Source organism: Conger conger, chromosome 3 (genome assembly GCF_963514075.1).
Source record: "Conger conger chromosome 3, fConCon1.1, whole genome shotgun sequence".
In the NCBI taxonomy this organism is placed as follows: Eukaryota; Metazoa; Chordata; class Actinopteri; order Anguilliformes; family Congridae; genus Conger; species Conger conger.
In genome coordinates, this window is record NC_083762.1 from 67,045,070 (window position 1) to 67,062,420 (window position 17,351).

A 17,351-nucleotide genomic window follows, 5' to 3' on the forward strand; every position below is an offset into this window, starting at 1 on the left:
ATAGAAGGCTTATAAAGACATTGTTCTGAGTTAATTAGTTATCTATAAAGCATGCTTCATAAAGGGATCATGACGCAATCATACTTTCAGTAAATTGTGCCAGATTTGTCTTTATTCTTAGTTTACTTTGGCAATCCACAAACTGACAAATTTGTGGGTGTAGAATTTATTGAATAATATCCCTATAAAAACGTAGGGCATTCACACAGTTAAACAATACTTCAGGGATCTGCTTGTTCTGTAAAAATATATTTATTCAATACAGCACAACATTTTCAGCATTACACCTTGAAGATTCTTTGTTCTTTGTTCAGTCCTAAAATTTTAATTTCAATGTTAAATCCTGAATCTGACTGAAAACCACACACGAATGCACACAAAAAGTGAATTTTAAAATAGAAAATTCAATAGAATTCTATGCTCATATTTATCACCCACTCACTAAAATGACGAAAATAAAGGAATAAATCATTACTATGTGGCCAGTTCATTGAATATGATAAGCTATGGGATATACGTGTACTCACAACAGTATATGTAAAAACAAAATCATGTCATGTCACGTTGACACTCACTGAATGCAAAAATGTTGTATATAAAAATACTAAAATATAGTTTGTGTAATATGTTAGTTCCATTTCCACTGCTCCTTTGAATGTTGGCTTATTTTACAAACACTGCCCCTTTAACTATGTCCTCATTACGTACACCCATCTCCATTACAATCTCAGAACAACAATGAAACAAATTTATGATATTTTCAAAATACTACTTATTTTTTATCGACATGTATTTTATAGAATGGAGTGTGTCCTGGGTGTATCAAATTTAGCACGTAGGTTATGAGACTACATTTACAAGTCAATATAAAATGATAATTCCTTTCTTCTGAGAAAAATACTAAAACAAAGAAGAACATTCCAGTGGAGGAATTACTCTTTAATGACTAATTTAATAATAAATTGGAAGCTAATGTTTCGCTAGAGCTGGCAGCGAGGATGAAATGTGAAATCCTGCCTGTGACAGATTGCACAGAGGCCCTGAGATTAAGGCACTGATGCCATTACCCTCATCAACTGTACTGGTTCCGAGTGCCTATGTTAGCACTAAACCTGAAGGGTTATATTTCATTACGTGGCTCTGTTCTCTATCTTTAACCACAGTGGGCTGGACTGGTTCTGGTCATACCTGGCCTGTTATCCTGCTTTAACTGTGGCCTCACTGTTTCCATCCCCAGCAAGAGTAACCACAAGAAGGGACTGAGGATGGTCCTGATCTGGGTTCAGAAGAGAGATTAGACTCACCATGGGAGAGAAAGAAGGGTGATGTTAAAGATGAAAACATGAGCCGATCTAAGCTTTATCTGAAAGGGTGATTGCTGGTAAGACTACGGAAATTCATAGAAACTGGGAAATTCATGGGTCATCAAACCTAACAATTAATATTTGCTTTAATGCTACTGATTATACACAGTTTGCAGCTAAATTAAAATGTAGTTTTGTTTTTGATGGTTTGATGGTTCATGGCTTACCAAATAAGAGGAGCATTACTGGTATTAGAAAAAATTCAGAGTCCTGATCATTAAAAAACTGTACAGTCACCACTTTACAAAGACTTTACAAACAGATACTTTACATTGAAGACTGATTATCCGATTATCTGATCTGAGCAACTATGTACAATGTCAGGGCATTGGTAATTTCAGTCAATAACAATTGCAGGAGTTGGAAGCAAACAAAGTTAAAACTTTCATTTTAAGCTCAGTTGAGCTGCAATAAAGTGAATATATCAGTTTCATGTAGTAGTTGGTCAGACCAGACGTGTGGCATCCACAGTTGGGCATGGTGCTTCTGTTCCATTTTCTTGAATGTGGCCTGTGGTCTTGATTCTCCTTCTGGTTTCAACCCCCTATTCCATGAGCATAAATATCAATCCCACCAACAACATCTCAGATAATATTTGTGGTCATGATCTCCAACAGACCTTCCAATAGTCTTGTACAAGTGATGGTAGAGCAACAAACAAGTTACAAGTTACAAGCGGCAAGCAAGTCCGTGATGGACAGTGTTTGTCAATTTGAGTGAAATCTTTAACACACAAACGTCATGGCGGCTTTAACTGGAAGTGAGTTACAAGTGCAAGTAAAAGAGTGTTAGTTGTGTGTTGTGTTTGGTCTTCAGACAGAGTGTGAAATAAGGAAGTGGGGAGGGGGGAGTTGGATGCAAGGGAGGAAGACTCTGGTATCCTTCCTCCTCCCAGCAGAATTGTAATTACCGCCATCCTACGAGCACAGATCTGGCTCTGCACCCTTCACCTGCTGACCAATTAACTGACTGGCAAACACTGAACACCAAATGCTGACCAGCAATCACTGACCACGCAGTCGCTGCCCTGGCTGCAGGTGGAGGATCCTGGCATCTGTGCCATCAGAATCACAAAGAACTGCCCATCTCTTATGCCATCAGAATCACAAAGAACTGCCCATCTCTTATGCCATCAGAATCACAAAGAACTGCCCATCTCTCTCCACTGGCGGGGGCATGGGGGGTGTGGCCGGCAGTCAGTCAAGCTGTTTGTCACTCCGCCCATCTGTTTCATTGGCAGATGCTGGTGCTGGTCAGGCAGGTGGAGCCAGTTCCGGCCGGTGAGATAAAAAGCCTCCCGTTCGGACACACACACGCCTCAAACACCGTCTGCTTGGGTCCGGCGGACGACGTCTGACCCTGCGGCAGCCGAGGGAGCTTGATTTTACTGGCGTCCAGCGTTATCTGGAGAGAGAGAGAGAGAGAGAGAGAGAGGGTGACACACACAGACATACATACACCCATAATATACACATAACTATGGAAACATTCCCATCCACTAGCATGGAGCACTTCAAAGTAAGAGTCTTGGGGTAGCTTCTAATTGCTCAATTCTGTTTAATGTATATGAGCTTTGGGGTGATGTGGATCCCTACTTGTCCATCCTTGGATTCCAGACGCATCTCATTCCTACAGGTGGCCTGGATGTCTCCAGCCTCCGCCAGGAATTGCACCCCCTTGGGAGCCTCCATGATAAGGGACCGAGTCGGAGACTCCAACCTGAAACACACATTTTCTTGTTTGTTTTTCCCTCAGATAAATGAAGCTGCAGTCAGGACAAAACACCCACATACTGTGAAGTGCATTCCAGAACCAACTCAATCTAGGCTTTTAAACAGCTGGTAGCTGGTTGACCAGTTCAGACCAGCCCTCAGCTCAACGTGGTTTAGCTGGTAGACCAGCTCAGACAAGCAACCAGCACTAGCTAGTTGATCAGCTCATACCCAGCTAGACCAGCTTTATGACCAGCTTGTCCATGCTGGTTGACCAGCTTATAGCCAGCCAGACCAGCTTATGACCAGCTTGTGTCACGTTTCATGTTTGTCATGTTTTATGTTTAGTTATTGTCTTGGTTATGTTATTGTCATGTCACGTATTATATTAGTCTAGTCTCACCACGTTTTTATGTTTTTTGTCATGTTATGTTTCATGTTTAGTTCTTGTTACCATTTATTTCTTAGTCTTGCCATGTCATGTTATATAGTTTATTGTCATAATTTCGCTAACTTGTTATGTCACGATTTATGTTGTGTCATGTTATGTTCTTTTCATTGATTAGCATACATTGTTTTGTGTCTTTCTGCAAACCTTGCATTCCTGCTTTCTGTTCCCTTACGTTTCTTGTGCATGTCATTTTCCAATTTACTAACGCTAGGGCAGGATAGGTTTATTACTAACGATTACTAATTACCTCGTTGACTTGTCAATCCTCCACACCTGATTTCCATTCTCTTGCTGCTCTCAAGCTAATTGTCTACACCTGTCTACACCTGCATATAAAGCTCCGTTTCATGTCATGTCTTTGCGAAATTGTTGCCTGGTGAAATTCTTGCATTACGAGACTGCCTTCTCTGTTTTGGCTGGATTTTACATTTACGAACATTGCTTGTTTTTTGACTACGCTCTCTGGATATTCCCCGAATAAAGCCCTGACGGGACTTTATTACACCCCTGTTTCTGAGTCGTGCATTTTGGGTCCAACCCCCCATGCACCCGTCTCAGCTTGGTCATAATTTTCAAGCTGGTCAAGATGGCATAGCTGGATTTAACAGCAGGAAAGGCACTGGAGTCAGTGGCATATTTATAATGCTATCTGCCAAATCACATAATGATGGCTATAACCAGTCTTCTATGTAGTATAAGAGTTGCGACAGCCGTGTCGTTGGCCATTATTATTGTTCTGGTGATAACAGTTATGAGGTGGTCACTGTTGTGAACAGGAGGCTGAGATCGGGACCTCTGATTTGAGCTGAGAAGCATTAGAGACAGAACAGCCGGCAGGAAATGAAGAGCTAGTCTGATTCTATCAAACAAAAGAGCTGTGGGCATCAGTATTCCACTAACAGGCTACCCAGTAGGACACAAACACAGCCCCCCATAGGCTGAATGACAAAACAAACAGCAAAGGGGGAATAACTTATATTGTACTTGCACACACACTCACACATGTAGATGTGCACATAATCACAAATATGCATTGACACACGCAACACGACATACATGCACTTGTAAACAAACAGATGCAATTATATGCAAAACAAAATGTGATATTCAGGCAAACCTCTAGTTACACATGAAGGAATACAAAATAAAGTCCTTGAGGAATTCAGGATGAATGTACATATTGAGACTCTGGTCACTCTCATTTCCTTGCATAGTGGTTTAACATTAGTTTGTTTGTGTGTGGGGGCTATGGCAGGGGCAGCTGCAATAACATCTGGAATGTAGTTGAATGTGGTTGAATGTGGTAGGGAATATGGTAGAGAATGAGGTAGAGTTGTAGTTGAATGTGGTAGGAATGTAGTCGAATGTGGTAGAGTGCATAGGGGAAATATAGTTTAGTGTGGGGAGTGGTTCCAAACTCAGAGGCCTGGAGGCCTGGCGAGTCCGCCGGTATTTTTTTATTTCCTTTCAATCAGCAGTGAGTAAAAGGCATCGGAGACTGCAGTAGGTGTGGGGATTGTTTAGCCTATCAATGATTTAAATGAATAACTGCTGCTGAAACACACCGACAACTAGCAGACAGTGGCCCTCCAGGACCGTTGTGTATAGGGCGGGCGGTCGAGCCAGGGGGGAACGGGGGTGTTGAGAGAGGCGTGTTGGGGGGGGGGGTGTGAAGAGTGTGGTCCGTATTGCTCATTACTACACAGCCTGCTGCCTTTCATCTGGTCGCCAGCCTCTCCTCCCGTCTGCTATCGGCTTTGTGCTCGCCGTGTTTGTTTTAGCTAATGAGAATCCACTTTAATTACTTTCTGATGAGCATCCAGCATTGATCCACAAGAGAAGAGGCCTCCCAAGAGCGGCACGCGCCAAAACTACAGGCATCGATCTCGTTAAGAGGCCGGCTTCTCCTTTTAACTCTTTCCAAAAGCATGGCCACCAGGAGGAGGCAAACAGCCCTGTTCTGATGATGAAATCCCCGCCTTCTGACTCACTTCAAAGAGCTTCTGAAATCCCACATCAAACCTCCCAGTTAAACAGGACAGCTATCTACCTGTGATCAGCAGTTAGTTTGTGTGAGTGGCTTCACAGACTCATGACAGGGGCGTTAAAATACATTTGCATCAGCTCAAATTTAACAGATTAGCAGATGTTGTAGGTGTGAGGACCAGGTGGTACACTGCTATTGGGCCCTTGAACAAGGTGCTTGAATTCCTTCGGTAAACTATTCAGTTGTAGAATTTGGTGGTATGTAATCAAGTATGTACAAGCTATTTGCATGTGTTGTAAATAATTTTTGAATATGCTTGCTGTTACCTATCTTGTGCACTAGGGTGGCATTCACATGTCACAGGCATTTAGAAAGAAACAGGAAGTTGGTAAGCACGGGAACAAGAGCATACTGTTCTTATGTACACTCAAGGAAATGTGCACCATCACCCCACAGTATTGTTTGACTGCTAAAAATATAAGATTGTGCATCTACAATAAAATAGGAACATTTTACACCCAATGTTATCCAGCATGTCCAGTGTATTGAGTAAAGAACCCTGCAATTACACCCGTGTGTCAGTGGCAAGACAGAAGGAAGTTTGTATTCAAACGGCACTAATGTATGCTGTGTGAGTTCTTTGATAGGAATAGCTAAATGCTAAATGCTTGAAAGGTAAACAGTTGTGTAAAATGTAGAAAAGCACCTGTAGACTGTGAGTGTGGAGCTGTAGACTGTGAGTGTGGAGCTGTAGACTGTGAGTGTGGAGCTGTAGACTGTCAGTGTGGAGCTGTAGAGAGTGTGGAGCTGTAGACTGTATGGGGGGGAGCTGTAGAGAGTGTGGAGCTGTAGACTGTGAGTGTGGAGCTGTAGACTGTATGGGGGGAGCTGTAGAGAGTGTGGAGCTGTAGACTGTGAGTGTGGAGCTGTAGACTGTATGGGGGGAGCTGCAGACAGTAAGTACAGAGCTGTAGATGGTACCGGGGTCCCACTCTTACCGGAGCTCCTTGAAGGGCTCTGCACGGATGTGAGGTGTTTCTACAGACCTGCTGAACACAGCTCCCTCTGCACCTGCAAACAAACCCCACAGGTTAGCACCATCCCTCAGCAGTTTTCTATAAAAACTCCACACAGTATTTACACAGCATTCAGCCAAAGCTGGCACTCATCAACCAGCCAATCAGTCCCAGCCATCCCTCGATTGGACAGGTATCGATCACCACTGGCCCCTGATTAGATATAAATTCACCCCCAGTCGATTCAGAAATACTGTCTATCTAATAAATCCCAGGCCTCTGACTGCTGATCACAGATCTATGCATTCTCATTCATCTTTGATGGTGAAAGGAAGACGTCTGCCTGTCTGGTGTTACATTGTCCCATTTATATCCCCCTGGTCTGGCCCTGAGGTTTGTTTACGTTCCAAACCCTTGGCTTTCACGGCCTGGCTTGTCCTCCGTCTCACCCCCCAGAGATGCCACGCTCTGTCCCCTGACAAGCACTCATTCACCGGCGGTAAACATTCATGAACACGCTGAGTGGAAATCAATAAGATCATTTTAGTCGAGTTCTTCAGGCTCCACAAAAATCGCTCCGCAGGAATGATTTCATCAGAGTGCGTCCATTAGACAGTCCCAAGGACCCGTCAATCACAATCCCCCCTAGGCCACACCTCACCTTTTCACTGTGAATTTATAAAAATCCTTTTAAAAGCTTTCTGACTTCAGCATTGTATCCTCGGATTAGAAAAAAAAAAACTATTCCACCACAAAAGATAAAAATATGTTTTTTATGTCAAATTTTGAATGCCTTGTTGGGTAAGGATGTCTTCAGATTTAATATGTTTTTCTGATATGAGTGATTGCAGATGAGATCAAATCCGGATTTTTCCCTGAAGCTGATCGAGATGTCTGGAGATGTGTTGATGTTACTGTCATTACTTTGCATTCTAATTTAATTCTGATCATTTAACAATCATCTCGCTAAATAAACAGTGCTAATTTCTTTTTAATAGCACAAGGTATTAGCGAGCCTGTCCAGTTGTACAATACTGCAGAATCAGTGTTCACAGAATAAGTGTGTACTATATAATGGACTTACTGTCCAGTAAACACTATTTTACCTCACATCTTTGTACTCCTTTGTAAGATTGATTATATTTAGAATGTTATATTTAAATTGTTATTTCTAAGTTATGGTGGCACGGATGGTGCAGTGGGTAGCACTGCCGCCTCACAGCAAGGAGGTCCTGGGTTCGAATCCCCGTCGGCCGGGGCCTCTCTGTGCGGAGTTTGCATGTTCTCCCCGTGTCTGCGTGGGTTTCCTCCGGGTACTCCGGTTTCCTCCCACAGTCCAAAGACATGCAGGTTGGGCTGATTGGAGAATCTAAATTGCCCATAGGTATGAGAGTGTGAATGAATGGTGTGTGTGCCCTTCGATGGACTGCCGACCTGTCTAGGGTGTATTCCTGCCTTTCGCCCAATGTATGCTGGGATAGGCTCCAGCCCCCCTGCAACCTTGTTCAGGATAAGCGGGTTAAGATAATGAATGAATGAATGAATTAATTAATTAATTAATTTCTAAGTTATATTTAATACTGTTATATGTAAGCTGTAGGTATGATTAATATGATATGGCGTAATTATTATTGGTACAATTCTGTCTAAATATGACATATGGCATATGAAATTATTCTGGTGTAAACATGAATTTGACTGTATAATCTGCCTGTAAATAGGATGGATATAATTAGGTAGTGAATATGATTGGTATAATTAGGCTGCAGTCATTATGCAATTAGATAATGCTACAGCGGGATGTGTGTCATCAGATTGGTCTCAGTTCACTCAGTAGGCACCTCTGCTGATCCTCTAAACAAAGTTCCTGAACAATTCTTGAACAATTAAACAAAAATGTTTTATTACAATTTAGTGAAGTAAGCAATCACCAAAATGAACAGGCCCAACTGACCTTGAAGACCATAATTCAGCCCACTGTAAAGATATTGAATAATAGCATTTTTTTCAAGTGGTGGATGACAAATGAAAAACACATGAACAATGCCTTAGCCTTACCTTGACTGGCTTCTGACAAAATGCAATAAAATATAAAAAAAAACAGAATAAAATATGTGCTGTCACAGGGAAGTTACAACCTGTGTTGTATTATGGAGCCTGGAACATTCTCCCAGGTCACTTTAGCTGCATAATCAGTGAGAAAATAAATAATTAACTGCTATAATTAAAAGGAAATCATTAGATGGTGCAAGTGTACTGTGTATTACTCTACTGAGAGAATACTGTCATCAACAACCTGAATATGAAAACGCCCCCGAGGAGACAGCAGGTGTGATACATCCACTGGTGGACCATTGGGGCCTTTAGGGTATTCTCTGCTAGCCCAACCAAAACTGAAGAAATGTCATTTTTATGATTAAATCTGATTGTGTTTATTAATAAATTATTTACTTCACATAAATAGCCAATTTTATAGGAAAATTCAAATGGGTTACTTTTCATGTCATCAGACCAAAACTGATGTCAGAAGGTGCATTGCAAGGAATCTCCAGTCCAGTCCAGTCCAGTCCAGTCCAGTCCAAGGCAGCAATTTCCAATTTCAAGAATGACTGCCTCTTGGGGCTAGAAACAATCTGACTGCTGCACTCTGCTCTATAATTACATATTGGATACAGACAATGAGTGACAATGCATCAGCTAAATTTTGATGTGTAGTGATTAGAACATCCACAGGTCACCTACTCAGTTTCAGCTACCCCTGTTTAATGTCTTTATTGTACTTTTGTTCCAGTCACATTTGTTCAGACAGACAACAAAGGTGGCTATAGTTCGCAAAGACAATGGTGGCAAAGAAGTTGAACTCGATCTCATTGTGGATTTAACGTGAGTCCCGTTTTCAAGAATGAATTATCAATAGAAAAAACAAATATATTCCAAGGTTTTTTAAGATCAACAACACATCTGGGCTTGTGATATTAAACATTCACAAAGCAGCTGATTCCATCCCACCTTAGACCGCCCTACTCACCTGGGACTCGCAACCTGTCCGCTCCCACCACGATCTCCCGGTCATCCGCCGAGAATAGCAGTTTTCCGCTGTTGGATTTCACCTCCAGGAGCTTGCTACACGAGCGAACTCCACCTGACCCTGTCAAGAGAAAATGCACTTGTATGTTAAAGCTGACACACTGGAAAATGCACCCCGCACCATTATGGAACCTCTGTCTACTACCTGTACTGTCATCCTGTGTTGCTACAGTGCCTTCTGGGAGTACCATATTCATGTAGCATTGTGGCTCAATCATAGGTCTGTAGTGTCATGGCATTATAATATTGCATTACTGTAGCACTATAAGACGCTGAAGTAGGTATTACTATGGTAATGTATTGTAGTCCTGTAGTATTATTGTAATAGTACTTCAGCTCTGTACTTTCTGTAGCATCGTACCTGTTACTAGTTGGGTGATTGGCACATTTCTGTCATCTAGGATGTTGATTGACACATTTCTTGAAGACTGAAGGAGTAAAGGACTGCCCTATTGAGGCAAAAGCAAAATATTCACAATGATTATCTTCTGTGTATGAGCATATATTCATGGACGACTTCATTAGATATACTCTAGTGATGTCCATGCACAGTTTCACAGCATGTAACTAAACAGAATCATGAAACAAAATGCATATGATGGGGTTAGTTTTGCAGCAATCTGCAGAAATGTTTTATAACTGCACTGGTTTATTGAGAGATAAACTAATTTATGTATATTTGTATTGTATGACTCGGGGCTGCTCTGACACACGTCAGGACATTGTCAATGAGCTTCCCTTTCTTTAATCCTGCAGTGGAGGACTGACTACAATGTGCATCTCTTGATAAAGGTGCATCATGAGTAATGAGTACATTTCTATTCAGCAGCCTCATCCACCTACCACCCCTCTGCCTGACCAAGTGGAACTACAGAGTGCAGCATGCCACCGATTGTGATGTCATCACCCTGAGACAGGCCTCCTCAGACTCTGTCCTCTGTACTTACAGGCCTTGATTGGATCTCTTTGGCGTAGAGGGGCTGGAGAAATTCAGAGTCCCCCGCCAGCTGGAGACCCATCGGTGTAATTCTGAGGTTACCCATCCCATCCTGTGAGACAGAAAATTCACTTAACTTCACTGTGTTCACAGCCATTCTTCTCAGAATAAGTCGGACATGTGAACAGGGGCTGAAAAACGTGATGTCTGGTCAGCCTACCCAGTACCTGGTAGATCTGGTTAGTCACCTTCCATGGTAAGAATGAAGTCCTACTCTTTATAAAAGGAAGTCAACAAACCTCAAAATATGAAACAGACAGGATTAATTTGTGAGCAGCCAGTGATTTTTATTTTATCTCACGGTGATCATTTCAGAGGTAATGTATCAAAAGAGACTAGGGGCTCCTAAGATTTTAAGACTGTAATTGTTTTAATCATCTCATTTTCTTCACGCACTTGTCTTGCTTCCTCATTAGGAGTCCTGGGAGGGTTGATGAATTCATTTATTCAGGCTGGGGTGATGCTTTTAAAATTATTTTCATGGAAAATCAGTCAGCCTATGTTGTATGGAATCTTTGAACTTACAAAAGGCCTTTCATGAGAAATGTTTGCACTACTGTGGTTCCTGTTTTTTCTGCAGGGAATATTTCACATAAATCATCATCGTCACCATCATCATCATCATCCTCATCACCATCACCACCATCATCATCATCATGAAACACTGCTGTTCTACGATCTCTGCAGCCATACTATGAGCTCCATGGCATTTGCAGCTCATATGAATTCCATACACAGTGGCTGTGCAGAGGAGCTGAGAGCATGCAGTTATCTGAGACTTTCCTCTGCAGGAACAAAGCCACCCTAAATTCAGATGATTTGCTATCAGATAAAATGGCAGTTTACTGCTCACAACCTACATTCTGCAATGTCATATACCTGATAATGCCCAACACATGATGACATCTTATGCCTGACAACATCGAGTACCTGACAACAACCTACACCCGATAACTTTCTAATAACTTCCCATATCTGGTAGTAGACACCATTCGGAGTTTTTTTATGGTCCACTCTCCTTGTTCTGCCTTGTTGGAAACACAGCAGCCATCCTTGGGCATTCTATTGAAAATTCTATTTTATCTTCTACATAAATGGAATTTGGACTTTCTACACCTTGTATCAAAACAGAGTGTTTATTCATTATGATGGAGACCCACAGTCCCAAACAAGTGTGCTCAGACACTCTTAATAAAAAACCCTACCATTATTTTATGACTGCTCAACATTTTGCACCATTGGGGGCTGTGGACATCCACTGATGGCAATTTCAGCTAAATTAGAATCAAAATCAAATCTACACTGTTCCTCCCATATCAGATACGTTTATTTGTTTCATTTTTATTTCACAGCATGAAGCTTTCAGAGAAACATGACAGAATAGACAAGTAGCACTAAATTAAATTGTCTAAATGAAGTAAAAAGGCCTCCCAAAACATAAACAAGCTTGGCATGCAATGTAATAGATTATATATATCTTCCAAAAACAAACATTCATATTTGTCAAAAATATACAAAACATCTTTCCTCATTACAGTGAATGACACATTCTCGCATATACATATTGGTGCAGCTTACAGCACTCGGAACCATACTGCATTCACAAAATGTACCTTCATTGCACATACATATTAGAATTTTTTTATTAAATCTTTTTGAGAAATGTCTGCTGGAAATGTTTGGTTTACTCTGCTGCTTCTGATGCAGATAAAATTCTGATGTGTTCATAAGATAAGTTGACAACATTGCAGTAATAATATTGCAGCAGTAATGTCTTGAATGAGGTCACCACGACAGGGAGTTACTGCTCACTCTACAGCTGGGTCAATAAGCTTTAAAATGAAAGGCCGGTTGAGACAGAGACAAAGAGTCTTGGTGCTGCATTTATAGTCATGGGGATACTGAAATTGCCCATACTCCAGAACAGAGCTCCAACCTTTCCATAGTGCGCAAATTAAAAACAGCAACAATTTCACAAACACCAAAGAGGGTTTATTCAGTAGTGTGTAAAAGAATCTTGGGGGATAAATCTAAATGCATTTGAGATCAAAAGCATCCAGTCCCTCTTGGGTATAAGCCACAGAGAGAGGAAAAAGATGACTTTCCCCCCAAAGACAAATCCTATTGGATCCATTTCTATGGAAATAAACCTTCACCCTTAAGTGTCTATTTCACGTATACACTTTTATTATTATCTGTGACCCTGGAAGTGCAGAAATTGTTAATTTTATTTTCGGAATGCAAAGTCCTTGCATGTTCAGACATAATTAGAAATCAAACATACCGTATGTTTTCAAAAAGGGAATCCTGTCCATGGTGGTTTTAAAATAGATAAAACATTAGTCCAGCTATGGCTTAGACATACCAATGCATAGACATCGCCTCCGAAACCTTCAGGACATTAGCTCTCAGGAACTCTCCACTGAACAGAAACTGAATTTATTTAAGCAACTATTTACATGTTAATGAATGCAGGGATTGTTCAGTTTTTTAGACCAGGGCTGCATAACCCTGTTCCTACTGTTCTGTATGTTTTCACTCCAATCCTAACAAAGTACTCTACACCTCAATGAGCTGCTAATTAGTAGAATCAAAACCTACAGGGTGGTAGATCACCAGAGACAGGAAAGGCCAGCCCCGTTTTAGACCGTAATGCAGTTTTTAATATAGATTTGCAATAAATTAGCTCCGTGGTCTGTTCTTCTGGCTCTAGTTTGAGGTGATTTAATTCCCATCTGGTTGGACCTTTGGTGAACATGTGTCACCAATGATTCTCAGTATGAGTTCCCCATGAGTCAATATTAGGACCAATCCTATTCTAATTCATATGTTAGTATTCATGTGCCTCCATTTGTAGATTGAAAGAAAACAAAAAAAAAACCCAAAACAAGAACAAACGTACTGTGCATGTTTGAATCAGTGAGCTGAAGGAAAAACAATAAAATGTGTGCTAACAATAAAAAAAATGCTTTATGTGAATATTGAGACTGAGCACCTTGCTGGCACTGTGTGAGTGGATAAAGCAAACGCCACGACGCACCACTAAAATCACAAGAACCCTCACTTGTCTGACCTTACAGTACGATATGCGTGACCTGGCTGCCATTGAAGGAACTTACTTCTGTCAAGTTTCTGGGTATTTGCTTTTCCAATAAAACAAATGTCAGTTGTTTCTTCTGGGGAATCATGATGGGCAAGTAGGGCACCTACTAGGGTTAGCAACTCAACCAAGGACATACAATGTAACACTGACTGAAACCTTCCTGAACCAATCTCATTGCAAGGAAACCAATCACAAAGTTTGCTACTTTCACTCCAGACACCCCAGAAAGAAATAAAATGTTAAATGTTTGCAGATGAGATGAGGTTGAGACCAGCTGGACATACAGCAAAACATATCGGGGGGAGATCAGCCAACTATGTTGCTAAATAGACCGGGGGTGACCAGATGGTTGCATGGCTGAACACAACTGGAAAAGGCCAGCTGGCTACACAGTTAAGCACATCTGGGTTAGACACAGTGGTGATTTGGAGTTATTCAGCTCCCACAGGTGCATCTGCATGATGATGGATTATGGCTCCGTATGTAAAATCCTTGATAGCTGTAAGAGGTCAAAGGACCAAAGTAAGAAAACTTTTGATTCAATGGTACAATGTAAAAACAAATGCGCTGAATTGCAGCAAAAAAAGTGATGCGGTGAAAACTGATGCGGGGGCGGGATTGAGGAGTATCTGGGATATGTCTGAGATCCACGCCTTGAGTTAGAGACACTTTGCACTTTGACACACAGCAGTACGGGGTGAGGTGCTGCGTTCTCGGTGCCAGATATTGATTGCAGTCGAGATTGCACGGTGATGTCCCAAAAATGTTATTACTGTTTAAAGTGCTGCTTTTCCGCAAGCTCTTGATTGTACTGTCTGGTTGATTAATGGCTGCTCCTGGAGCCAGGAGGGCATCGCATCGTTGTCAGGGCACGTTCCCCCTGTACTCATCCTCCCCTCGTTTACGAGGGCCAGGGGATCGACGCACGGCCAGACCTCTATCTACTCTCGGTGATAAGCAGGGCTCATTTACCTTCGCCATGCAGACTGCCTCTCCACAGTCTACGGCCACTTCTACAGCGTGTCCCTGCCACTTTTCCCAGGGATTTCTAATCCTCACTTTTTATTACTGATTGGGCTCCTCGTCTCTCGCATTGCAACGATTCGTAAATCTGGCGTCCTTGGGAGGGTTATGTGAAACTCTAGAAACATAGGTGGGAGTTTTAATGGTTTAGCTGGCCCCAGCTAAACACTCGAAAACGTCCTCAAATGCCACAAATCTCTCCCCAAAGTTAGGGTTCGGCAGTGGTACTGTTCAAAATGAGACATCTGCCATCTAAACCACAGAGCAGTAAAATCATGCAGAGATCACTGTTACAGTAGATGCAATTGTGTTTATAGCACATTGTAGTGTTACCACACTTATACTGACCTGTAAAACTCCAATTGTTCTATTATAATTTGAATAGAGTGTGTATTGTGACTTTAGTGAAGTTTTAGAGGAATGAAATCCATTTTGCAGATTGAAAGGAGGAATGTAAATATTAGTGTTGAATTAAAACGACTGAACTTTTCATAGCTGCACAGAAATCTGCTGTGTTTTTGTTTGTCTCATCTTAAAGACTATCCTGTGGGCAAAAATTACACTGGTGCTCAAGTTCTGGAATGACTTGGAATGCTTGGGGCTCACACATGTGAGGAAGGCAAAAGATTATTCCCCTACTGCTGTCATTCCTGGTCCTATGAATCAAATTGTGAATTTAAATTCACTCTGGCAGAACTGAACACCCATAGCAATGTGTGCATCTGTGTTTGTGCATATGTGTGCATGTGCACGCATTCTCAAGTGTATGGATGTATGCATGTGTATGTCTCTGTATGCATGTGTTCTATGTGTGCATGTGTGAATGCATGTGTGTGTGCGAATGCATGCATGTGTGTGTGTGCATGCCTGCATGTGTGTGTGCATTCCCGCATGCATGCGTGTCTGCATGTAAATGTCTGTGTGTGTGTGTATGCATGTGTGTGTGTGCGAATGCAGGCATGCGTGCATGTGTGTGTGTGTGTGCGTGCATGCATGAGTGTGTGTGTCCTATTCCTTTTTGCTCTGGGGGTGGAAGGATTTGTGCTGGACACTAATGAAGGGGAGGCTTTGTGCAGAAGTGCAGGGGCTTTGAACTCAGAGAGGTTAAGGGAGAGACTTGGGGAGCAGAGTCAAAGCGCCATTAATCCACACTGCTGTGGCTGTGGCTTTGACTATGGCTGGGGAGCAGAGGGGGTTTTGTGCAGTTCAGAGCTTTCTGTTTATACTGTCTTTCCTGTCACCACAGATCGAGATACCCTTTCATTTAAGCGAATAACTAATTATATCTACATCTCTTTCACCCCCCTTCTCTCGTTCTCTCTCTCTTCTCCCTCTGTCTCTCTCTTCTCTCTTTCTCTTGGTCCCTGTTTCATCCTCACAGACTCTTTGATCTACAGGATATATCCTTTCTTCCTTTTATGTACCACTTTGTTCCTATCACCAGAGCAACACTCAGTCCTCTGTCCTTTCTGCAGCTTAAATGTGACAGAGCCGTGCTGGAAATATCATTCTGTATGATTTGACCATGAACGTGGCTTCAGTTCTATACGACTAGACCGTGGTGATGGTTTTTTACCCTTGCAACCAGTCCAGGATAGAACTGCAATTTATGTTCCATATAATGAGACCGTGACCCTGTGTTCTGTTCTATATGGCAGTGTGCGTGTGCCTGTGTGTCTGGGTGTAATAATCTATAAGACTTGTTAAAACATGAAGTAATTATCAGGAGCATGGCAGTGTAACCAGCACAGCAGCGGAGAGAAAGACTACAGCAGGTCTCTCCTGGCCTGACGTGTTAAACAGGTTAATAAGATATGACACCATTCCCAACCTAGCAGAAAACCAGGGCCATCTCTGCAACCCTCCAACGCCTATAAACTACAGAAAAACTGAAACTAATTACAATCCTTGTCACTGAGCACGGAGTAGCATCTCCAATGAACGAAAAAAGGAATACATATTCACACAGTAGCTTTTCATGGGGAGTTGTTGGGGCAAAGGGTAAAAATGAACGCTCGCTGCCTGCTGTGGGTCCAGTCAAGGACGATTTGCATAATCAGACACAGCGCTGTTTAATGGGCTCTCAGTGAATACACAGGGAGGACATTGGGTGGGGCAGGGTAGGGTGCGGGTGAGGTGTGGGCGAGGCCGGGTGAGGCATGTGCCGGACCTGAGTGGGACAGTCAGCGGGTAATGGTTTCGCCTCGAGGGCCGTCTTATGTCTGAGTTTGTTTTCCTTCGAAACACTCCATGCGCTCCCCAATTTTAAACAAGTCATTCTTATCATGTCACCCCCCAGGGCTCTACGGCACCTCTGCAATCATTTAAAAAAAAAAGAATAAACACTTTCAAACAAATAAATGAAGAGGGCGTGGGGGCTAAAACAAATATTGTGGACAGACAGAACCAGATACTGCAGTTGACTTGTTCATTCATTTTTCATAGTACCCCAGTGCGTAGCCAACATGCCTTCATGTTTTATTCATGCAGATACTATGCAAACAGTTAATCTCTAAGTGATATGATTCTCCGTGCAGTCATCTCATCTGTCATTTCAAGCCCGGCGTTACACCATTCAAGCAGCTACTCTCTTAAACTTCTGTTTATTTGG

The 17,351-nt window shown here is 42.1% G+C and overlaps 1 protein-coding gene across 1 annotated transcript in view; it reads right to left on the bottom strand.

Annotated features, from left to right (window-relative positions):
* Positions 1-2,594: 2,594 nt before the first annotated feature.
* LOC133123519 (delta-sarcoglycan-like) overlaps positions 2,595-17,351 on the bottom strand; it is a 16,090-nt gene continuing 1,333 nt past the window's right edge. Inside the window, exons 2-7 of the mRNA XM_061233990.1 lie at positions 10,565-10,666; positions 9,979-10,066; positions 9,559-9,678; positions 6,513-6,585; positions 2,960-3,083; positions 2,595-2,768 (exon numbers count right to left, since the gene is read on the bottom strand). Coding sequence (XP_061089974.1) covers positions 2,595-2,768; positions 2,960-3,083; positions 6,513-6,585; positions 9,559-9,678; positions 9,979-10,066; positions 10,565-10,666 — 681 coding nt within the window. The remainder of the gene's footprint in view (positions 2,769-2,959; positions 3,084-6,512; positions 6,586-9,558; positions 9,679-9,978; positions 10,067-10,564; positions 10,667-17,351) is intronic.